General features: G+C 35.7%; 1 protein-coding gene across 1 annotated transcript in view; it reads left to right on the top strand.

The window, feature by feature from the left end:
* The window catches only part of DSCAM (DS cell adhesion molecule), a gene marked incomplete at its 5' end in the record, with an annotated part of 259,601 nt that overhangs the window by 154,207 nt on the left and 79,107 nt on the right, over positions 1-26,287 (top strand). The window contains 5 exons of the mRNA XM_029285138.1: positions 8,355-8,551; positions 11,101-11,197; positions 12,633-12,761; positions 18,736-18,903; positions 24,874-24,944. Of these exons, the coding sequence (XP_029140971.1) occupies positions 8,355-8,551; positions 11,101-11,197; positions 12,633-12,761; positions 18,736-18,903; positions 24,874-24,944 (662 nt within the window). The remainder of the gene's footprint in view (positions 1-8,354; positions 8,552-11,100; positions 11,198-12,632; positions 12,762-18,735; positions 18,904-24,873; positions 24,945-26,287) is intronic.

Here is a 26,287-nt window from a genome sequence, read left to right as displayed (position 1 = left end):
TTGAGTAGTAATTTTGTTTAATAATTAAGTTGATTATTTGTTTATTATTGTGTTTAATTTCAAATTATCTAAATTTATTTTAAAAGGGGGTTAAAGTGTGTTATAGATTTGGTTACATAATTAGTTGGATAATGTTATTTAGATTATGATTAATATATTTGTAACCCTGTGAACAGCTCTGGGAAGTGGGGGGTGGGGGGCTTTGGGGGGTGGGAAGGGGGTTTATTTTGTAAATGTTATAAAACTTTTAATTAAAAAAAGAGTGGAATGTTAAAGCAAATTTGGTTAATATAAAGAGATTGTTGTTTCTTTTATTCCTTTTTAATACACAGGAGCTGTAGGGAATAATATTAATTGAAACTAGAGGTGTATGCATATCTTCTCCAAACTATTGGCAGGCAGAGAAATTAGGCTGTTTCATTGAATGGGGACAATTTCATGGTTAGCATGAGCAACAGCACAGCTGCTTTTTCATGTTTTTCTCTTTCTTTATTTGCTGCCTTGAAAGCAACAGCAGAACTGCATTGGTTGAAAAATAATCCTCGTTTTGCACCCTCCACAATGGTGTAGATTTAGCATTGTCTTAGAGATGGAGAAGTGACCAACTGAGCTTTCTATCAAAACCTAAAGTCCAAATGTTGCATGATTCTGTAGGGCTATCCCAGAGGAAATTTAGACTGGCAATAATTACTTTTAATAAATGCTCCATATATACATAATGTTACCCCTCCGAAGACGGGAAGAACAAATGGAAACGTCTGCCGACAGAATAACAAAGGAGATGATTTTTTTGGGATTCTTTTAGGTTCTCAGTCCCCATGCAATTCTTATGAGTTTGTGGTGAATCTGCAATCTCTGAAGCAGGTTTAAGAGCACCTGGGGTTGTGGGAATGAGAAGGAATTGGCAAACCCAGATCCCTTCCTTTGCAGCCTTTTGTGTATTAAAGAGTCTTTCATCAGCAGAAAGCACTCTAAGCTTTGCTGCTGAGCTAGATACCATTTTGCAAAGAGAGCTCTTTGTGTTTTTAAACAGATGCTTTTCATATAAAAAAGACTATTGAGGTCAGGACAATGAGAAGTGGTAGCACTGCTTTACCCCATGCTGGTGATACTATACTTGAAATACTGCATCCAGTCTAGTCACCATGAGGCAAAAAACATGCAAGACCCTGGAAAGTGTGCAGAAAAGAGTATCAAAGATGATAAAAGGTCTGGAGGCTAAATCATATGGCGAACAGTTGAGGGACCTAAGTATTAGCTTATCAAAGAGAAGGATTGGGGGGACATGATAGCTATCTTCCAGCACTTGAGGGACTGCCACAAAAAAGAGGGGATTGATTTATTCTCTAGGGCACCAGAAGACAGGCCAAGAAATAATGGGTGGAAGCTTATCAAAGAGAGATACAACCTAAAAGTAAGGATAAATTTATGACTTGCCTCCTGGGATTGTGGGTGTTCCATCACTGGAAGTTTTCAAAAATAGACTGGTCCACCATTTGACTGGTATGGTATAAGACTACTGCCTTGAGCAGGGGGTTGGACTAGAAGACCTCTGAGGTTCCTTCCAAAGCTATGATTGTATGATTCTGGTTCCTTCATTCACCCACTGACTTGGTGAATGATTTCATATCTAAAGATGAACTCTATCTGTGGTCTATCTTTGTATCCATTGGGATAATAAAAATAATTACTCCTGTGAGCAAATCTTGGTTTTTAGAGAATTCGGCGAATAGGATTTTTTTTCTCTTGAACTGGCAATATCTCTGATGAATCTCCTTAAGCACTGACTGCAAATTTGCTGCAGGGAACACAGTTGTCAATCTTCCTCCTACCATTTTCTTTTTATTGGTTACTAGGAGCTCACTTAGGCAAAAAGGGAAATTATGCTCCCATTACAATGCAGAATCAAATCCCATTTATTTTACAGCTCTGTCAAAGACTTTAGAGACAGAATGAGAAATTTAAGCAGCAGTGGGACTTATTGGTGTCTTATTTGAAGAGTGCAGCTTTGTAATGCACTAACATGAAACGGGCTCTTGCAAAAATAATAAAAAAGAACTTACCTATTGTGAATTCAGACAAAAAATACCTAGACTTTATTTTGACTATATCCTTTGATTAAAATTCATTGTTGTCACATAAAATAAATCACCTCCTTTTCTTCTAATATGACCTGAAATTGCTTCTAACTGAATATGAGATGAACTCTAAATGTTCACAGCCTTTACCATGACACATCCAATCACATCACAATACTCCTGCAGAGCTGCCAAGATTTTCAGCTGTTGTCATTCTTATTCAAGCAGGAATGAAAAGTGTTTTTGAAAAGGAGAAAAGACCCACATGTGAAACGAAATAATGGCTGGAAGGGAAAGATAGGTGGACTCAATAGGGAAGGAAATGGTTGCATTGTAACTTTTCTTGCTTTGCTAAACACACTATCCACACCAAATGTATTTTATTTTCATTCATTCATTCATTCATTCATTCATTCATTCATTCATTCATTCACAACATAGCCAGCAATCAGTTCCATATAATAAAGTGGATAGAAGCATACTCTTATAATATAGTCATTTTAGTTTCATTTGACAAAGATTTATTCCTTGCAACTGTTCATATCCAATACCTTTCTATCATAATTGACATGTTAACAATTCTCCATCTATTTTTCTCATCTTCAGTAAACATTTTACAAATGAACGTTCTCTTGCCCTAATTTTTCACCATTTGTTTGTAGCTTGTAATTTTTCATTTAATCTTTGATATTTTAATATTCAGATCCATGACCCTCATTGTATCCATGTTCCTCATTGGCCCTTATTACATCATATATTCTTTTTATCATGTGCTGCAAATTGTATCTTAAGCCAATAACATAGCATTATTTACTTACAATAAATTGCATGCATTCATTTTACTAATCAACATGCCTCTGACATCACTAAAATAATTCCATATATGTTTGTCTATATATGGACACCAGGGACTGTGCCATGGAGAAAGGTTTTTTCGCGGACCAGAGGGGGTGTGGTTTTGAATACTGCCTGCATCCCGAGGATGGAGCTTTGATTGTTTGTGCAGCCCGCTTGTTGGCATACTGCGGACTGTGCCAGTCCACAGACCGGGGATTGGGGACCCTTGCATTAAGCAATAAAGTGGATATCACATATCTTTGTCTTTATGCTCAATGTGGATTAATTCAATACTAATCTATTTATTCCCACAAAAGTCTTGTTTCCAACATTCACCACTCTTAACTGCAATCAGCATTCCAGCTTAAATTCTATATTTTTGTAAAGCAGGGGTGTCAAACTACCGGCCCGTGGGCTGGATGCATCATAGCGAAACCACGCCCACCTCACTGCCGGCAATGGCAAAAAAGTCGCGATACGTCATGACACATCATGTGATATTGTGAGTTTGACACCCCTGGTGTAAAGCCTTCATAATTCAAACCTATTCATTTACTTTATGCTTTCTCTAAATCTGGTCAGTGTACCCAATTGTACTTCCCAAATTTCTATTGTTTTCACTTCACTTATGTTTGCCAGGCATGAAAAGCAAAATAATCCTCTTATAGTATTTACATTCATTCAAAGTAAATAGTGCCATACTTTCCATAAGCAAACATCCATTCATTTGCTTGGGCTTAATGTAACCAGTATTTTGATAACTAAAGAAATTAATTGCCCATGCAACTAAAGACTCCATGCTGCTGTCCAGCATATAGCAAATTGAAGTTTTGCAACTGGGATAAACCAATAAGCAAAATCAAAGGAGAAAAATATATTCCCACTTGTTCTGAAATTATGAAACTCCTTTAATGTAGTCGTGGTGGTGATGGTAGTAGTAATAATAGTAATACAAGTTAAAGGAGACATTTCTCTCAGTTATACTTTAGTACTTCAATTTAACTCTTTTTAAAAAGAAATAGCAGATGTAAAATATGTGTATTTTATGGACCTTATTGTTCCTTTAAAAAAAACCCATATGACTACTTCCTAAAGCAGATGCTTAAATTGTCACTGTTCTCTGAAAGAGAAAGCAAGTGAGTTGAAAAGTGTTAACATTGTTGGCATTTCTACACATGCATATACAAAGTCTATGAATGAGGGCATCACTACTCAATTATTATCAAAGTAGAAAACAAAGGGTAAGGTCCTATTAGAGGAATTTTTGGAATCTTTCTATTGAAGGCAGGAAAACTACACAATTCAAGATTTTACACTAAAAGATTATTGTGAGAAATGCAGAGAAGTACAGAGAATATGTTGATGCAATATTTTAATTTTTGAACATGTAATGGCAGAAGAAAGCAAACTACAGTATTGCTTTCTGGGTATCTTGGACTTCAGAATTCATCAGTAGAAGCAATGATAACAATATACATCATTGTTAAGTATAATACTTTGTGCTGTATGGAAAGTTTCTTGTCCAAAGGAGGTTTTCCCTCATCCTTCTTCCCACTGTATTCCTCTGCATTATCAAAAACAAAGTAGAGTAAAAATAGAATCTGGTTTTTGGAATTCTTTCCAATCCCGTTATCAGAAGTGGTCCTATGTTTTCTGTGTAATGAAGTAATCAGGGTGTGTGCATATGTGATACCTGTGTGTCTTGAAAAATTAATAAGTCCTCAATTCAAAATTGCTACATTCCATACATTTTGGGTAGTATCTCACATATTCCACAAGAGTAATGGCCAAGGAAATGTTTAGGTTAATCAGCAATGTTATTATTCAAAACCAGGTTGACTAGGAAAATGTGTTGTACTGAATAGTGATGAAGTGTGACAGGGTGCTACCACAGTCATCCTATGGATTCAGCAGTGATCGCATACTATATATGGTTGCAATGTAGTATTTACAGAGAAGTACTGGCAGTGCCCATACTTTTAATTTCTACAGTTCAAAACAGTGTGTGACCTTCATAAATAGTGGTTCATGTGGTTAGGATGCTGGGTGGGAGGTTAGCAAGCCCACGTTCAAGACCCAAGTGCTGCCACAGGGCAGGGTGAGCTCCCATCCTTCACTCCAGCTCCTGCCAGCGACATGAAAGGAGCCCCCAACTGGGCATCCCTGGGCAGCAGTGATGTCACTGGCTAATCTTTTCAATCCAGAAGCACTTTGGTGGTTTCATCATGAGTGCAATGCGATGCAATAAATTATGTAAAATTTAAAATTATGTAAAAATTTAAGATTTTTACTGTTTTGTGTGAAGAATTGTAAGTGAACATGAACATCTTCTACTACACCATATCACTTGGTATTTCTAAAGACAAAATATTTTGAAATGTCTCTTTGAAATAAAATATGTTTTATTGAACCATTAGTATGAATTTAAATACTCCTTTCATCAGTTTGATTGGATACAGAGAACTGTGTCTTTTTGTACTTTAAGTGAATTGCATATCTCTGATTTGATTTCTGCAGAAATCAAAGAATAAGCTTAAATGAGTATTTTCTTCCAATTGATGGCAGTAAAATGAGATTTAAGAAATCATTTACTGTTGACATTGAAAATGAAGAGCTATTACAACTGGATGAATTATAAGTAGATTAATTAATTGAATTTTCCATCCTTTTGCCTTAAAAGAGCATTCTCATAAACTTTGATTGATTTTTGCTTGACATGTAGAAATGGCTATTCATGTTTATTTGAAAAAGCAGTAAAATTACTATAATGCTTTTTCATTATGGCATATGAGTGTGACCACATTATTCAGTGTTCTATTTTTCGATATTTAGTTAATTAATAAAAAGCTATGAAGTCCATAGCTTTTAAATGTTGCAACAATTGAAGAGTGAAAAATTATATTTGATATGTGTTTATTTTTTGCCACAAAAAATGGTATGACTCCTCCAGCAAAACAAAACAAAACAAAACAAAAACTTCTTTCCAGGTATATAGTTTGGCCAATCTTGCCCTACCTGGTTCTGATTCTGATATCTGGTGATCCCATATTAGTGTATCCTAGAACTCTGTTTTTTTGGATTTTGAATAGTGGAAATAATCTGCATTCTATGATTTGAGAACATTCATATCCTTTTTGGAAGGATAATGTCCCAAGCAACTCCCTCATTCACTTCCATAATGGCGAAAAAAAGAGCATATTTCATTATTCTTAACTAATTTTGGTATTAGGGAAGTGAAATTGTCAACATGTAGAGCACAGTTCCACCAATCTATTGATTTTTAACACAAACAGAGTAATTTGCTTAAAACTTCACATCAAGGAAAGACACACAAAGCGTATAAATATCCTTTGATAGATTAATTCTGAATCTGTTGACCTCCAGTTATGTTGAGACTACAGCTCCTAGACTTTCCAAATGATATTATGGCATTCTTATAATGGGTATGAACCCCAGGAGTTTCAATCCATGTTATCCAGGAGGTGTTAAATTGGGTAAGTCTACAGATCCTTTAAACGAGAGGTCCCCAACCTTTTGGGCACCAGGGACTGGTTATGTGGAGAGAGGTTTTTCCATGGACCAGAGGGGGCATGGTTTTGTGTGCTGCCTGCATCCTGTGGGTGGGGCTTTCCTTGTTTGTGCGGACTGGTTGTTGGCATGCCGCGGACCAGTACTGGTCCACGGACCGGGGGTTGGGGACCCCTGCTTTAAACAAGACCTTCAGTTGCTTCATTTGTAGCAATCAAAATGAGAAATAATTTCTGGTTATGTTATCTGGGTGTTAAAAAACTGCCTCTGAAGAGGAATGTGTCCTTTTTAAAACATTTGTATACTATAAGGAAACTTTTATGCCTTGGTGATTGCCTTATTTTAAATGAGGGAAAGTCAAAGATAATTCAGCATTGCAATTTGTGTTGCTCAACACGTAGAAGATCACATTCAAAAGAAAATTATATGAAAAATAATGTCAATTATTTAAAATACCTTCCAGAATTTCATTTAGAACAAAATCTGAAAAGCAGACAATGATAACTGTGCATGCGGGATGATGTTCCGAAAAGTGGGAGGAAGCAGAAATGAGTCAAACTGACAATATTCAAATTTGAGAATCAGCAGAGCCTGTCCAACTTTACTTTTGTTTTCTCCAGAGCTTCATTGTACTCCAAACAGAGCAATACTTATAAGGGAAGAGGGTTGTTAAGCTCCTCGTTATTATACCATTACTTTTTCATGCACTTGAGCACCCATAGCTTGTTTGTAGCGATGCACAGAAGTACAAGATCTATAAATTAGGGCCCCTGAACACTTGTTCAGGGGTGAGGTAGTCAAATGCGGATCCATTTGTGTATACATAGCTATACCATGGAAATCTTCAGTGCTGCATTATGCTTAGAGTTATGTGTAGCTACGTTATGTTTGCCAAGATTATGCTTTCAACTTTGATGGAAGCTGAAGGGAAGATCATGTCCATAAAGGCACTACAAGTGATCCCAAATTGAAGTTACTTAATTGTGTCCAGCTTCAAGCAGAATTTATAACACTAATAAATATAGTAATAAATCTATTCTCTATTAACTTTTCATTGTAAATAAATTCAGGTTTTTTTAATTTTAATAAAATAAAGCCATTTATTTTATGGCAGCATGGCAGAATAAAGGTATTCCAAATTGCTGTTAACAATGCTATTCAAGCATTTTATTTTTCACTGAAAATCTTTTCAAGTTTGTTTGTTTGTGCTATGATATCCAGATGAGAGCCCTGGCTTTCACTTTGCTGGCTTGAAAATCAGTTTGTTACACTTCAGAAATCATTCCAATAGGAAGCATTATGTTCTGACATGTTGTCATACACAGGCTTCAATAGCGCTAGCATGCATAAAGGTTATGTCACCAAATATTAGCATTTTAAAACAGCAATTAGAGAAAATCATTTGAAAGAGGTGATCCACTCTATAACTAAGTGGGTGTGTTGAATTCCTTAAATGTGCCTAAAACAGCCCTGTGCTTGTGATCTTCAAATGAGTTGTGACTCTAGTTTTCAACAGTATTTAATATCCTGCCTTTTCTTCAGGAGCTCAAGTTAAGATACAGTACATAGCATTACCTTCTTCTAATTTCCCCTACCATTCCCTTGAGGTAAGTTGTGAAGGACTCAAAGTTATCCAGTGAGATGTTGTGCCTGATCATTGACTGGGACCTATATCTCTCCACTCCTAATCCAACACTTTAATCAATATCCCACTTTGTCTCTCATGTTCCATAAATGTAATCCTAACATATCCGGAGGGCACAAGGCCAGTGATGTTTTAAGATGAAAGGATAACATATTTGATATAGTTAGATATAAGTAACTATTGAGACATCCTGTCCAACATTGTATTCCTTTTTTCTGTTGCACATTTGTATCCAACCTAGTAATGTGTATTATTTTTATTTTTAGTTCCTGCTATGATAACCTCCTATCCAAATACCACCTTGGCAACACAGGGTCAAAAGAAAGAGATGAGTTGCACAGCTCATGGGGAAAAACCCATCATAGTCCGCTGGGAGAAAGAAGATAGAATAATTAATCCTGAAATGTCCCGCTATTTTGTTTCTACAAAAGAAGTGGGTGATGAAGTCATCTCTACTTTACAGGTGATAAGATCAAGTTGGTATTTGCATTTGCAATATGGGCAGCAATTTTGTCCAAGAATAAAAACAGGCTAGAACCTATGGAGAGATTTGATTTTCTGCTGTGCTGTTCAGCCACAGAGCTTCACTATGACTTGCATAAAACAGGTTATGTTCATTTATATCTCCTGACAATTCCCCATACTATCCTTTAGTTTGGATTAGTTCCTGTTTTCATTAAAGACAGTAATATTTCAGAAGACTTTCTAGTTCTGATGCTGTTCACATAGATTGGACTACAACTATCCCCAATCAAGATGGAATCAAAGACTTTATTTTCCTAGAAAATTCAGAATCATGCCATCCGTTCTTTCAGGCTTGTCTTACATATGTTCTTCATAAGAACACATGATTTTTTCCAGATTACCAGAACAGGTGAAGAAGATTCTCTTCCACAGAGACCCGCTACTCCCATTTTCCTTCTCTTACATTGCCAACAAGCAGAAATTCCAATTCTGTCTTCATCTCTCCTTAGATGAGAATTCACCATATATATGTATTAACATTTTGAACTCAAAATTACAATATTAAAATTCCGACATTGCTCTGGCTTTACACAAAGTGGACTTTGAATCCAAAACAGTCATGGAACACTCTCCTCAGTTGGAACAGCATTGCAATACTTTCAGTCAGTTAATAACCCTGACAGAGTAGACATTTCAAGCTCCAAATGGTTTCAGCTTGAATCATTTTGCACAACTCTATAGTTCATCAGATCTGCAGAAAAAATAGTCTCATAACCTTCCTCCTTCCTACCCTTCAGGATAGCACAATTAGACTACACTAGGAAGCAAAAGGTGCAGAGCCAATTCAAGTTCTACAAAATATGTGTCACATGATTTATCAAGCCTATGAAATCAACTTTCAGTTTCATGATTCGGCCTTGTATTAGTGGGGATATGCATTGGATGTGGATAAATCCTGTATTACATTAAGATGAATCCTAAGTAGTTATCTGAAGCAGCCCAGTTCAGAATCTGAGCCCTACAGAAGCTTTGTTAATGATTTGTGATGCCACAAAAGCCCCTTGTGTGTGTAAAAATGTGTCAGTTTCTCCTTATGTACACCTTTCTTCCATACTAAAGATTTATTAAGTGATTCAATCCCAAAGGACCTTAGACAATGTCTAAAACACATAGGAAACTGCAGAATTTGTTTAAGATACATAAGAAACTGCAGAATGAGGAGGAGAAGGAAGGAAGAGTAGGGATACTGTTAATGACTGGAGGAAGAATTGTGATACACTTGAAAGATTAAGATAGTTCAGTGCTCTTTGCTATCTTTGAGGAGATAAATTTAAAATGTTTTGGTGGACACTCTGGAATTAGAATTGTAAAGCACTGGTTCTGGCTTGGAAAATACTAGACGTTAAAGTCCTTCTCTACCCTACATATTCCTCATTTTAAAACCATCCAGGCCCTAATGTATTTTTGTGACTTTATTATTAGGTGATAACATACACAAAAAAGTGGGAAAATTTTGGATTCCTACCTCCCTAGCACCTGCAGCTAGTTTCAGAGCTCTTTGAGACTTCTTGCCTTAGCAAATAAATGACAAAAAGGAGAAATAAGTCTTCCACTCATGTCCCCCACAAAGAATAAGTCTAATCCTTTACAAGAAAGACTACTATAATTCTTCTGACATATTGTATATTTCTTAAGAAGAAATGCATGCTAAAATACAACAGATGTGTGTTCGTTTTGAAACCACCACCCCCCCCCCAATCCAAATGTAAATGCTTCTTATGCAGGCAAGAAACTGGACTTAATCAAATTTTGTGCATGAATTAAATCTGTGCATGAATTAAATTGTGCATGAATTAAGTCTTATTCATCATCCAGAAATAATATCTGCAGAATACACACAAACCTGTGAGAGTTACAAAACCCATTCTGGATTTAAAGAAATACTTCAGAGCTTCTCAAGTGGATACAACTGCTTTTTTATATATAATTTTATATTTGCTCTAATATTCACCAATGATCTGTTGACAAATTGTAAATTTAAAATAGAAACTCACTGGAAAAGACTTGCTAGACAAAAATCAGAATGAACTTATCCTTTCATGTTGTATTATTACTGTAAAACAGAACTGGCTTTTCTAACAAGAAAAAAAGAAGAAATAATTATATGGAATCATATTGACATGATGTTGTTCTACTTACCATGACAGCTAAGAAATACAGGTTCTGCAAGTTGCTTGAATAGAATCTGGGAATTGTAACTCAGTCATTTTGGACTGTATGAAGGAAAAACAGGTTATATGTAAAATATAACCTATATAAAATATGTACATAAAAATAATTTCTATTTCAGTAGCTGTTATAGTTTGCTGTAATTAAACTTAACTTCTTGGATATGGGACTTTGCATTGCAGCAAAACTGATGTAGCTGCAATGTGGTTTACTGACCATAAAAACTTTCTGAACATTATCAAATATTGCAGTGGAGAATAGGCTAAATTTCAATGTTTCTTATTGAATGTATTTTCTTCTTTTCAATCTATAATATAGATTTTGCCAACAGTGCGAGAAGATTCTGGTTTCTTCTCCTGCCATGCCATCAATTCATATGGAGAGGATCGTGGAATAATTCAGCTCACTGTGCAAGGTAGGAAGAGGACAACATAAGGAAAAAAAACACAGCTATTGTAGTACAGTAAGTGTATGTCATGCTCAGAAAACTGTTGGGGGGATTAGTCATAATTCAATATATTTATTGGAAATTGTAAGAGGTTCAGATTCCACTTACCACTGGAACTATTAAACCTGAACTGTACAGCTACCCATGAAATACATTGATTATGGATGGAATTGGCTTAAATCTGCAAATCTGATATAATAAGAAAGATTAGGAGGATTTAAACATAACATTAACATAAAACAAACTAAAAGTCCTTACTTACACTGGGGCTCCACCAGCTATCACATTTAAAGGAGCTCATCATCCCTATGTCAGATTTTATGAATGAAACATTTTCTTATTAGGGTACTATTCGTTCATGTAGCAACACATTCATGAATTAAGTGCCCTATGAATGTGATTCTAAGTAAGTGTTTTACAGCAGTTTCCCTACAGCTGGTCTCATAGTCTGATATCATATACTACTATTTATAATTAAACCACAAACTAGATTACTATTCAATAATAACACTGTTGACATAATGAGATTCAGGCTATACGATAAAGAATAAACTCAGCTGAAGTCAGTAGGACTTGCTTGTTTCTAATATTCATAGAAGTGTGCTGGTGATCTTAATTAGGTAATTTTAGGCTTGCTGGTGATCTTAATTAGATAATGTTAGACTTGCAGTAACGTAAATAAAAACTGTCTGATTTCAATTATGAAGAAAAAATAGTGCAATTTTTTTTAAAGACAGTATGCTTTAAATAAAGTACATCAAAAACATCTGGCAAGTGCAGTGCATTTTTATATTCTGAATCCAAATAGTCAGCATGTACCTAAATCAGATTTCCCTAACTATATTTCTCACTAAGAAAGGAATCATCATCAGATAGGAATTGGTAGGTTCTGGGAATGGCATGATAGCTTAAGAGGACATAATAGATACCTGTGTATCTCCTTAAGCTATCTTCTACCATCTTGCTTCTACCTGCCAGAATTTAACACTTAAATGACTGTCTCTTTTTCCCAGTTGATTGTGTTGCACTAACACATACATAATAAGACATGTAGCGGTAGAGAGATTCAGTTTTAATAGTACTGCCATCTTAATTTACTTAAATTTACAGTACAGAAAATTGACATATGAATTTTGTAGGCAATAGCAGATCTGGGGAGGGAGTTGGCAGAAGATTTAGTATAACAACTTTATACATATTAGATTTCTAAATAAGATAATGAGAAAAGTATATTTCTGAATTTATGGAAAGAGACAAATGAATATAAAATTCAGTGAGTGAGGAAAATGGTAAAGTAGTTTAGTGTTGCTGTAGCATTTGTTTTCATGTCATTGTAACTGCTGTAGCTGATTCACAAAATATTCTTTCTCTTAATTAAAGCAGAGTTTGTCTGTTTGTCTAGAACCCCCAGATCCTCCAGAAATAGAAATTCGAGAAGTGAGAGCACGTAGCATTGCCCTAAGATGGACCATGGGATTCGATGGAAATAGTCCAATCACAGGCTATGATATAGAATGCAAAAACAAGTCTGGTAAGATATTCTATGAATTCTGTTTTACAGCTTTGTAATATTTCCTGGTTTACTGTTAAAATGGATGGATGGATGGATGGATGGATGGATGGATGGATGGATGGACGGACGATGATTTGATGATGATGATCTTGCTTTTGCTCCATGAGCTTGATCAAGGACTTTAATGAAATGTGCCAAATATGGAATAATGTGTAGTTTTTTTTCTCAACTACAAGGAGTCCATTTTTATCTTAGCTGATGAACTCTGTAAAATTAAGAATAAATGTCTGAGTTTACTTATTTTGCTCTGCCCTCCCCATAGATTTAACCTTTTATGCAGAATGGTTTCAATTACAGCTTGAAGACTGAAGAACTATTGTCTTCATTAATAAAGATGTCTGAGCAGAAAGCATTATTAGAGAATAGCAATAGCAATAGCACTTTGACTTATATACCACTTCACAATGCTTTACAGCCCCCTTTAAGTGGTTTACAGAGTTACCATATTGCTCCCAAAAATCTAGGTCCTCATTTTACTGATCTCGGAAGGATGGAAGGCTGAGTCAACCTTGAGCCAGTGAGACTTGAACTGTTGGCAGTCGACAGTCAGCAGAATTATCCTGCAATACTGCATTCTAACCACTGCGCCACCCTGGCTCTTAAACATAAAAAGGCAGTTTATTCCCTGTCAGACACTTATTTCCTAGTGACCTCCTCAAAAGTCAGCAAAGCCAAAATAAAATATCATTTGCCCTAACATCATCCATGATAAAAGTGAGCTTGGTGGCACTGCCTTACCCTGCTTTCTCTATGCTGCTGTGGTGCTGGATTCATGCCAGTGACTCTTCTTCAGGAAGGTTGTCATATTTGCATTTGGGAAACACAAGGCATATTTTTATTCCCAAGAGCACTGAGGGAACCTAATAGTTTCTGCAGAGGATAGAATGATTGAAAGGTTGACAGAAATGGAAAATATCAACTTAACCTTTAAAATATTTTGCCCAATTTTCTTCAAACTATTGAAAACTAAAACTTTTGGAAGATGTTTCCTTTCATTCCTCCTTAATTTTAATTTTCTCTAAAGATGGTCAGAATGATGTTGTTGATGATGATGATGATTTTAGTTTTACAAACCTTGTTTCTCTGAGCTATATCTTATATGTCAGTGGTGCCATTTTAGCTACATAAGCAATCAGCTAATTGTGTTTAATATGAAATGTCTGCAAGCTGGACTGTTTGATGGGGAAGAACAAGTTGAGAACAAGATTTGGGAATTGGAGGAATTCTATCTTTAGTTCAGACTTGTTGCACAGTCTGAGGGTTCTCCTGGACTCACAGGTCCTACCTAAAAAGCAGCTGATAGCTGTGGCAATGTGCTGTGTGCACTAGTTGCACTCATCCTTAGTATAATGGAATGTGTGGATGACCTTGGGGGAGGAGGTAGAGATATTGCTCATGAAACAATCAGACAAGTGAGGGAGGAGCCCCACTGATTTAAACAATCAAAGAAAGAAACTTAGGAAGGGACTCACCCTAATTGATCAAGGAGTTAAAAGTGGTGATGGGATGTTTGTATCTTCAAGCCTGCAAAATACTATTAATGAAGCCTTAAAATAAAGTAGGATTAGATTATCAAGTCATGTTTCCTATCTGGTTTGCCTGGGAGGACCAACATCTGGATTGGGAGACCCTTCTCATGGTCATGCATACCTTGGTCAGCTCCTGGTAAGAATGTTGCAATGCACTCTTCCTGGTCTGCCTTTGAAAACCTTTTGAAAGCTTCAGTTAATTTAGAATACAGCAGTGCATATAATTATGGGATGTATCTAACTATGCCCATATAACAACAAATTCCATGAGCTGCACTGGTTTCCAGTAGGCTTGCATGTACAATTCAAGGTTCTAGTTATCATCTTTAAAGCCCTATATGGCATAGGACCAGGTTACTTGAATGACTTCCTGCTTCCAAGAATATCTGCCTGTTTTTCACACTTCCACAGAGAGAGCCTGCTTCTTTAAAATCTTATTATATTAGACTTAGGGGCTCTAGAAGGGGTGCCTTTTCTGTGGTTGCTCCTGTTTTCTGGAACAAGCTGCCTCCCAATATATGGCAAGCTATTTATCCTTAGGAAAGCCATTAAGACCCGGTTCTTCTCCCAGGCCTTAGAAGCCAATTTTGTTTGTTCTACTACATTGTTTGTTTGGCATTTTATATTTGTATTTCATATTTATATATTGTATATGCCTAATGTTATATGGTACTTTTGGGGGAGTATTTGTTTTTATGCTGTAAAAAACAGTCTGGAAAAGAATGTCTGGCTCAAAATTACCCAGCCAAATTTCATGCCTAAGAGAGGCCTTGAACTCAAGTCTCCTAGTTTCTACGCCAGCACCTTAACCACTACAACGCCAACTTTTATGCTTGCTTCCCTCATTCCAAACGGTATCTATCTCTCATTAGAATATGTGTGAAGTTGTAGATAAATAGCTTTGAACATGTGTCCTTTGAAATATCCAACTAGAATCCCCAGGCATGAATTCATTCCTTAACTTTATACATCCCTAGGTATGTCAGATTGGTACGATGTACATCATTCATTTAACAAAAGGCATGGAAAAGAATGTTGCCAAATATATTTTGAGGAAGGATTAAGGAAATGATCTGAGAAACAAATTAGTTTCCTATAGTTAATACAAAGAATCAGCAAAGAATTTAGCATATGAACGCCTTAAGATATAAAATACTGTTTAAAAATATATATAATAATACCTATTCATAAGCTTGGGTCTTCAGAACCAAGTGAAGCATAACTCACTTTTCTTTTCAGTTCTTTCCAGCTTCTTTTAAAGATCACGTGTTGGTGATCTGAAGATTGCTGCTGGTGGTTTTTTTTTTAATAGAAAAATGCCATTTCTTTAGTTTCATGTTTCATATTTTCTCTTACCTATTTTTCCTTATTATATATCATTGGAGTTCTCCAAAATTGGTTTTGGGTTGTAAATATTTCATTATTTTATTAGGCAACACAATTGATGCACAAGCTGGGTTTCCTGGAATAATATATTCTTGTATTTTGCCTGCTTTATGTGTGCTTGGATGGAACGGTTCTATGGAGCGGATGTTATTTTGCAAATGATTGATGTCTTCTTAGTGGTAAATTATTTATTTGGTTGTTAACTATTCTAATCTCTATGTCTAATCTCTATGTCAGGGGTGTCAAACTGCCGGCCCATGGGCCGGACGCATCACATGGAAGCTGCGCCCACCCCATTGTCGGCAATGGCAAAACCGGCCCGATATGTTGCGTGACGTCACGTGACATCGCAAGTTTGACATGCCTGCTCTATGTGATGGTTGCTTTCTATGTGATTGATGGTGTTGATAGCTGTGTGGAGGAATGGCTTATTGGGAGTGCACTGTCCTTTGCTGTGACTACTGAACTGGTTGGGTTTTGGTTAGGAAGTTAATAAGAAAATGGTTGTAATTTATCTAGGTGTTCTTTGATTGCTGTGTGATAGAGGAGAGTGTTGTATGTTGAACTGAGATACATCCATCAGGTCCTTAATTGTATGTTTTATAAGTGCAAAGGAAAATTAAATCTATATTCTGTTGATTTGCTGCTTAGTCAAAGTATTATGCATCTTTTGTTTGGTGTTGGGTTGTATTGTTGTAATTGAGAAACTGGTTTGTGTGAATTACTTTATGCTGGACTTGTGTTTGAAGTATGCCATTTTATTTTCAACTAATGAAGTTTAGAAGGGACAGTTTGTTCTTTTATTTTGGGGGATTTGATTCCATTTACCTGTGTTTTTTATTACTACTACTACTACTACTACTACTACTACTACTACTACTACTACTACTATTACAAAAGTGTTGTCCACATAGTAGATACACATTTTACACTGAATTATCTGGAGGACTATAGTTTCTTGTTCATCACATATTGCTTCCACCGCAATCCCATTAAGTTCTCTTAGAGCTGAACATAATTTTGTCTGCCAAACTGAGACATAGGTCTTTGAGTTTATCTGTTCCATTAGGTTAGTTACATTGTATCAGATTGCTGCATTTCATTGAGTATTTTGGGGTGATTCAAATTTGAAAAGTACTAATATCAAAGCGCTTTTATTTACTCTGATAAAACATGAAGGACAAATTTTTAACAGAATAACAGAGTTGGAAGGGTCTTCTAGTCCAAACCCTGCTCAGGCAGGAGACCCTGTACCATTTCAGACAAATGGCTGTCCAATCTCTTCTTAAAATTCTCCAGTGATATGAACTGGAGAACAAACTTAACATAACTTTTAATGTAACTGGACAATCCGTGACCCCTGGGTCATCTTTTCAAAGACATTTCTTTATGGTTCCTCAATGCCTTCAACAATGGCAGTTACAGTGTATTCCCTTCACTGGAAAAGTTGAGATACATTCAGAGGTTTATCTGCCTTGAAAATAGCCCATGGTGAGCTACATAGCACAGTCAAACATCAGCACAGGATATGTTTTGTAACATTTTGTATTATGTCATAAATTGTTTTATGATAATTGTAATGTTATAAAATGTTTATCAGTTTTTCCAAATTTCAATTCCATGGGAGTCATGGCTCCTGGATTCAGACACATTCTCTAAGTTAGTCTATCTGAGGCACCTTGACCAAAAAATATTATCCTGTAATACATCATTTTGCCGAGTCAAAAACAAGAGTTTCAATAATATATAAAAGACTGTAGATAATGAAATGCCTTACCAGATATGAAGGTTTTTAGCACAATGTGTATTATCTCTAACTATTAGTTGTGGTCTGCTATTAATTGTATGTAGACAATAACTAGATTCTGAAGATACCTACTGAAGAGCTGCCCATTCACTCTGGTGTAGATGCCATAGACTAAATCTATTAATTCTTCTTTATCACTGCAGTAGTTAAGGGCAAACACTATAGAAAATTCTATAGAATCTTCACATGCAGAGGCTCATGAAAACAAGAGAGAACTTGACAGAAGATATTGATTAGGACAAGCTGCCGAACAAGTTATGTGTGAATATTACTATTCAGACGCTCCTGCTTTCATTTCTGTACAGCTGCTGATTCCTCAAGCAACTATTCACAACCCTTTGGTGCTCAGTCTTCACATCTGCTGGATTCTGTTCATTTTATGCTTACCCTGAAGCAGAGAAGGAGATTTGTACAAGCTTGAGAAAATAACGATATAATCTTGGGGTTTCATTCTAGTGCTGCTATGAAGTTGATCAGTCTCCTTCCCTTCTTAGACACTTTTTTCCCCTTTCCTGCTCAATTAGAGTCAGCACAAGAATTTGATGCCATCGACATCCAATTTTCTAGATTTCATATGCCCTTCTAATCAAATGATCAAGTATTTTGGAACTTTGAATTCTAAAAAAGAATGATGGTTCATAGAAAGTGGTTTACCATTTTTTTTAGACACTGTTTTTTTGTTACTGTTAATCCTGAGTATTGACTAGATAGAGGAGTAGTTGAGACTCCAGTCTGTTCTGACTGACAAGTAGACACCTGCACTTCACTAACCCATCCTTTTTAGTTATTAGGGACAACTGTTGCAATCGCTATCCAACCAACTAGAAAGTTGGAAGTCATCAAGTTGTGAATGGCTGGTGTATTGCATGAACTTGTCTATTTGTTCAAAATAATTTACACCAAAGAGAACTGTAGTGCATAAAAATAGAGTCCCCAACAAACATTTGTTATAAGCTTTTCCTTTAATACCTTTCCTGTTTATTTTCTCTTAGCACTTTGAGGGAATATATATGTTAAAGAGCATATGTGTGTAAATACTGATCTGATCAAAGTTTTATCTAACTACTGTAAGAGTAAATATAGCGAAATTTTTACCAGTGTTTTATTTTGTCCTTGAAATGGTTGACTTGTTACATAGTTCAATATTTTAAACAAAGGAAGTCATAAATGGAAGAAAAATTACTATATTTCTCACAATTTCTTTAAATAGACTCCTGGGATTCTGTCCAAAGAACCAAAGATGTTTCCCCACAGCTGAATCAAGCCACGATCATTGACCTACATGCTTCTTCCACCTACAACATCCGCATGTATGCAAAAAATCGGATTGGCAAAAGTGAAGCCAGCAATGAACTTACTATCACCACAGATGAAGCAGGTACTTTTTACATAGTTATTAAAAGTTAGTGCTACATTTATTACTGGATGAACAAAGTTTGGATATTTTTAACATGCCAAATATGTCAAGGAATTCTATACATGATGCATTATGGCAACAATTACAAGTTCACAACATGCTATTTATGAAGCATTTTAAAAAAATCAGAACTATGTATGTCATCACTATTGTAATGTAATACATAGCAATTTAAAGAAATGTTTTGGATTACAGCAATCTAACAGCAAATATATTCTCTCAGATAAACTTACACAACAAAGATGAAATACTTAGTCCAAACAAAATAGATAGATAAATAATAGGAAGAAAATATTGGTGGTAGTGAGAAAAAGGAAAAATAGGAGAGGTTGAAAGAGCTAAAGAATGCTGCACAGCAGAACATAGCAATTAACAGAGGTAATAACTACATGTCAGACCAACAAGTTGAGATTTAGGGAATAATATGGATAAAAGAGGATAGATAAGAAAAAAAAGGCAAGAAGTATAAAAAAGAGCAAACAAGGTTTTTAAAAGTCTTATCAAGATGGTTAGCCATATAAAATTAATTAATGTTAATTAGAAAAATCTATCACATTTCCAAATTGCAATTGAATCACTCTGAATCAGATGAAATATTTAATTTCATTTGGGGCCTTTGAATGATTCCGTTTGACATTTTGATTCTAAGAGATGATTTTGTAGAATCCATTTCAAATTGCATCACCCCCTTTGAACTTTCCCATGGCCCCAGCAAATGTTGCTTTTTTTCTTTTTAAGAAAAGTGTGGGGTCAGCTGACATTTGTTTTTAAAATGTATGTCATTTCCCATTGTTTTAAGATACAGTTATCTTAGTATAAAAAGATATTATGAAGCATTATTGTTGTATTTGAATAGGGTAAGATTCAAGCCAACCTCTATTGCATATAAAAAAGTCAAGTAGATGAGAAGTGGAATTTCGTTCAGTAACATTGCAAACTGTCTTAGACTGAGCTATTGTAGATCATTGATCTCTCTCTAGTGTTGAGATCAAAATTAACATCAAGAATTTGGACCTGGAAATGAACTGCAGCCATTTTTATTAGTTTGTCTCTCGTACTCTCTGAGTGTGTATTAATTCCAGCTTACTCTTTCTTACCCAATACTTCTAGTTTCCAAGAGTTCATGTTCCCCCAACTGTGGCACAGATATGCCCCATTGTTTATGACACGTCTTCATAACATTGCTTTCATATCACCCTGAACCTGCCCCAGAGACAACATAAAAATGCTTTTTGCTGTTTAAAATTAATGTTATTCTTCTTCCTCTAACAAAACCTTTGCAATCTAACATTCTTCATCAGTGATGTGGTTGATGACATAGTCAGAGATTTGGCTTTGCCTAGTTCCTTCTGGGCACTTTAGGCTGCTGTGACATGTCCTTTAATGGCTGGGCTACTGTTTATGGCCATCTTAATTTGAGATGCAGGAGAATCCATACATCTGGTTTTGCCTGCACGATGCCGCCTGCACGATGCTGATTGACACGTTGGAAAGCACCAGTCAAGCATTGCCCAGCATCCTTATCTAAACGTACTTAGCACTCTTTTGAAAAAGCACTAGATGTATGTTTACAAAACAGGATTCTCTCTCTCTCTTGAGAGGAATAATATAAACTGGGAAAGTGAGCTGAGATATGCCAAGTTTGTTTTTTTGGCTCTATCAACAATTAGGGCATTGCACGTTTTCTAGTTCTTCTGATATAGAGGATTTTCCTGTCTGCACTTTTTACTGATTACTTGGAGCCTGGCACCATTATACCTACTCCTATGTCATTTCATCTACTGCAGCTGCCAGCCATGGCCACATACTGTCATTTCCTTGCAACACTAATTGAGGACAGATCTCATTCATTACCAGTCCCTCTTTTGTACTTCATCACATCCCCATACTCCGTAGTCTGTGATTTATCAGCTGTGCTATTTTAAGATGTATTTTTACCAGCAACATTTTGTGTTAATTCATCACAGCAGCCAGATGGAAACTTGAGGGGCTGGCTCTTACCCAAGAGGGAATTAGCCATCTGAAACAAGGCTTCTGGACAACAATCTGCCAGTGCAATAAAGGAGAAAAAAATAAGGATGCTTCGCCTCACTGATTGTCATGGAGTTGGCCCAAAGTTGGGCACATATTAGTCAGTTGTTCTCCACCTGCACTCGTGATATCAATTCTGTCACTTGATTTCTGGACTCCTCCAAAATCAAGGGGCCCTCCAAATATGAACCGAGAGAGAAAGAGGCTGCTCAGGACTCATTGCACTGAGAACCTGACCACAGTTCCCATTTATTAATTATTTATTTAGAACATATACGGTGTGTGTGTGTGTGTACGGTGTGTGAGTTGGCCATATATATATGGCCAACTCAGACAATGGGACTCTGGGTGACAAACCATATCAGTAGCCAATCAGACTCTTGTCACAGTCACCCAATGAATGGTCAGTGAAATTCCTATATCTGCCAGAAACCAATTAGATCCATAAGGTACCTGGGGCAGTCCATCTGAGACAATATATGGCTATTAATCACAACCAGACCATGTGATCTGACCATGGCAACAGAAGAATGGTAACATTCTTTGTATCCAAATCACTTAGCAATTTGCTCCAAGGGGAAGACTGGATCTAACTCATGAGCACTTATATGTCTCAGAGTTGAGATCACCTGGAACAAGTCAATGATTGCAGTGGAGACAGAACATTCTGAAGAAGACAACCACAACTATTGCTCCAGGAGTGATAAAGGCTTCTGTAGAAACAAAAGATCTGTGAGAAAAACTCAATGAAAAAGTGGACAAAAATATGCTTCCACTGCTTTATTCTCCTGCTAATCCACCAAGGAATACATCACATACTCTTTATGACTTGTAAATATTTAAAAATAAGATGCAAAGTATCTTTCAAGGAAGATATAACTTTCTGAAATACAGGATTGAATACATATTGTTACTTTTAGTATCACTTCATAATACAAGAATTACCTCAATTTTAAATGAAATAGAATAGAATAGAATAGAATAGAATAGAATAGAATAGAATAGAATAGAATAGAATAGAGGATGATAACCTGAGTGTGAGACATATGTGTTTCCCATTGCTTACAGAACATTCTGTAGACTTTTTATGTGCTTAATCAACTAGTCATGCTTCCTGTTTTTCATTTAACTAAAAATTAATATTCCAGAAGAATCTAATCATCTTAATTCAGAGATTAACTTTCCCACTAATAAAGTACAACCTGAAGTTGAAGCTTTCCATGCTGAATTAAAGGTCAGTTATATGGAATCATAATCAAACATGTCGATATATTCAGAGTAAAGACAGGGATAGGGGAGGGAGGGAATCTAAGCTTTCAGCTGAGTCACAATATTTGTTGCCTTGGTATCAGCTGGGAATATATGCAGAACACATGGAAGCATCACCATTTATCCTTGTTTATTCTAGTTCACCACACTTACTGCAAGCATGTTAAATGGGTATAGATTCTCAAGCATCTGAAAGAAGCCTGAGGCATATAACATAATGACGGCTTTGCAAAAGCAACATCATGAAATATGAAACAAAAAATAAAAAGGGGAGTGTGGTGGAGGGGCACTGCTGGCAGAGATGCACTTCCGTATCATATACTATTGTGACTTCAGGCTACTGGCATATTTTATTTAAAGGTAGCACATAAAAGGAATTCTTGCAGCAAGAAGAGAATTATGGATTCTACACCGTCCTTTCATTAATTTTTTGCCAAACATGTTGAACTTTGGCATCTAACAGGATAAAACAAAAGTTTTGTTTTAATGTAAGAGACTTGCAGCAGAATTACATTCTGCATAAAAGGATATGCATAAACAGGGTTTTTTTTTAAAAAAAATATTAGCATAGAATGTTCTTACTTTCATACCTGGAATGTTGTTTATGTTCTAAGAAATTTGAATTGTTTATTTTCCATTACTGGATGATGAGTTTAAAAAACAGAAGTAAAAATTTTGCTTGAGTTTAGAGAGATGTACTTTTAAGCAAGTTTGAGGAAAAATATATCCTTGCTTTCCTATCATCAAAAAAGTTTAAAAAGCTTCTGCAAAGGTTATTCCTGAGTAATGAGATAAAATTCCCTTCATAAATTATGTTACCTGAGTGATTTTCCATTTTGAACAATTGTCCTGCAAAGAATTTGCAGGAGTCCCTTATTTCCCAGAGTGGTTTTATTTGTGGGGGGGGGGGGGGGTGGGGGGGAGAAGAGCATAAGAAACGTTCGATGTTCTTCGAAGGTCACAAGAGACAGCCTGAAAGTAGACTGGATCTTGTCTGCCGCTTCCACCCTTCCCTCCCAAAAATGGCTTTTCTTGCCATATATAAGCAACAAAAAGAGACATAAATATTTTTGAACTTTGATTTCACCATAAACACATAGCAGTCACTGGAATGCTTTCATGATGATGACTTTACAGGTTATCTATAATAAATTTCCTTATCATAGTTTGTGTCCTTAGAAGTCTATTTATGTCAGTTTCAGGGAAGTTTAACAATTTCCTTTAAGTACTTCTGTAAATTATCTTGGAATCCAAGCCTTTGCATTTCCAAGTCAGCATCTCACCCCATAGGGATTGCCAGAAGTATGGATTTCAGTTCCTAGATTTTTCAGCAATTGGTCCATACACCTGGAGGGTATCAGGTTGACTTCTTAGCTGGTTACTTTCAAATTAATACTGAAATCCTATAACCACTAGTTTGGAAATGGTTACACTGTAACCAGGGAGCACAATTTTCAGGTAAATATAGATCAATTTGGGCTATATAACCAGTTTTCTTTGAATTACTACATGGTTGGATCTCCTGAAAAGAAATCCATATAGGACTTTTAAACATTATAAAGAAATGCTTTTCAAATATTGTATATTAGATCCATAGGTACTGATGACAGAAGATTATCTTTTTATGTACAGTAGTTCTTCTTTGATGATTAAATATTTTGGAATCATTCTTACAGAGTGAAATCGGAGAACGGCAAATTACCTGTAACTGGATAGACAAATGATAATGTTTCACAGTTAAATACAGTATTACTAAGTCTTACCTCCCTTACTGTAGATTCTGTATGGTTACATATCACTAATAACTCTGGTATAACCAGAACAATTGAATTTCATGAAATAGTTTTCCCATGTCATCACAGGGTTATGCCTGTAGATCATTGATCTCTTTCTAGTATTGAGATCAAAATTAACATCAGAAATTTGGACCTGGAAATGAACTGCAGCCATTTTTATCAGTTTGTCTCTCTACCCTCTGAGTGCACATTAATTCCAGCTTACTCTTTCTTACACAATACTTCTAGTTTCTAAGAGTTCATGTTCCCCCAACCGTGGCACAGATATGCCCCATTGTTTATGACACGTCCTCATGACATTGCTTTCATATCACCCTCAACCTGCCCCAGAGACAACATAAAAATGCTTTTTGCTGTTTGAAACTAATGCTATTCCTCTTCTCCTAATGAAACTTTTGCTGTGGCTATGATTTAACATTCTTCATCAGCGATGCGGTTGATGACATAGTCAGAAATTTGACTTTGCCTAGTTCCTCCTGGGCATTTTAGGTTGCTGTGATATGTCTTTAATGGCTAAGTGTAGATAAGGATAATAAAATACATTGAGAAAACCCTTAAAAGGATTCCATTTCTTTTTCAACATTCCTCATTGTCAGCATATCAGACAGGAGGATGATGCAGAAATGGCAACATGGATGTTTGGATGAGGATGGAGCTATTTGAGTCACGTGTTTTTGTTACCCTTTTATTGTTCTGCACAGCAACAGTTTAGCAACTGCTCTTTCTTGTATATCAGTATTCTAGAAATTGAGAATGTTTCGTGATATAGTATGTTGTTTTATGGAGCACAAGAAAAGACTAAGAATTTTAATTCATATATCTGTCTTTTTACCAGCTCCTGATGGACCACCTCAGGATGTTCAACTTGAGCCCATATCTTCACAAAGCATTAGGGTAACCTGGAAGGTAAATATATACATGTGTTTTTAAAAAGAAGATTATGTCCTCAAGCTTTATTGAGGGCTCATAAGGCTCAGTTAAAAGATGCATACACACAATATTTATGGTTATATTTTTAAAAATCACATGCAGGTGAACGTAATTGCATGGTAAAGTAAATTTACATGCAAGTATATGTACTTTGCTTGTGCTGTTTTGAATATCTTACTATCAGAAATACAACTGCAGTATATAAAATAAATGGAACTTTAGATTCATTCTCAACTTCTTCCATAATATGATAGTATATTAAGAGAAATATTACTGCAACTTTTGCTTTATAATGCCAATACCCTTGAACCAAAATGTAATTAATGTTTAGAAAATTATTTATATTGAGTGCATTTAATCGATTTTTGAGGAATTGTGAATGTTTTAAGTGAATAACCGAAAAGCACTAAAACTCTTTTAGATATCTTTTTACTGTATAATATTTCTATATTTTTAACATACAAAAATGGCTTTTTTTCTTTCTATTTGTTCTTTTGTGGAAATAAGATAAACTTGGATAATAGAAAGACAACTATTGGAAATTGATAATGAGGTTGACTTTTTTTATTAGTCTGAACAGTTGAAAATCCCACTACTTGAAAAAAAAACTAATATATTAGGAAGAAATTTGAAACAGGCTGTCCTCCTTTTATCAAAATAATTTGATTACTACCCAACTATTCTAGTGATTTTCACTCAAAACAGTCCTTATTTAGAACTACACTTTATGTTAAATAGTTCTTTCAAACTAAAACAAAATGTTTGGAACTTGAAATGTTTCATATTCATAATGTTTTACGTAATGCCAAACAATAGCACCCGACACAAAATTGTAATATATATGTGAAGAGCCTATTGAGGCAGCTGATATGCCAAATGCCTTTTTCTGCCAATATTCATGAAGATAAAGTTATAAGATATCTTCAAAGATGAGCTTAATTCCTGGTGAATGCATGGATGTATCCATGTAGTTTTCCTGGCAATAATATTGAAAGGGTTACCATTACCACCTTCTGGGATTTCCCCACCAATTTAGCAGCACTTCTGGGCTTTCCTTGTTATCTCACATCCAAATGCTAACCAGATCCAATTCTCCTTAGCTTTTTAAAATTGGCCATTGCCAGCTGGGTTTTGTCAATCTAGAAAAAAATCTTTGAGGTGTACTTCATTCTTGAACAAACTGAAACAATGCAAGATAGTGAAGATAATCAGAGGACAAGATTTGGAAACCTCTGAAGAAAAAGAGGAAACTGGTATGTTTAGCCCATAAAAAAAGATGCCTATAGAGAAAATATTACAGCAGTCTTCAACAATCTAAA

This window comes from Protobothrops mucrosquamatus, unplaced genomic scaffold (assembly GCF_001527695.2).
Source record: "Protobothrops mucrosquamatus isolate PMUCROS unplaced genomic scaffold, P.Mucros_1.0 scaffold1331, whole genome shotgun sequence".
Taxonomy (NCBI): Eukaryota; Metazoa; Chordata; class Lepidosauria; order Squamata; family Viperidae; genus Protobothrops; species Protobothrops mucrosquamatus.
This window is presented reverse-complemented; position numbering and strand designations above follow the sequence as displayed.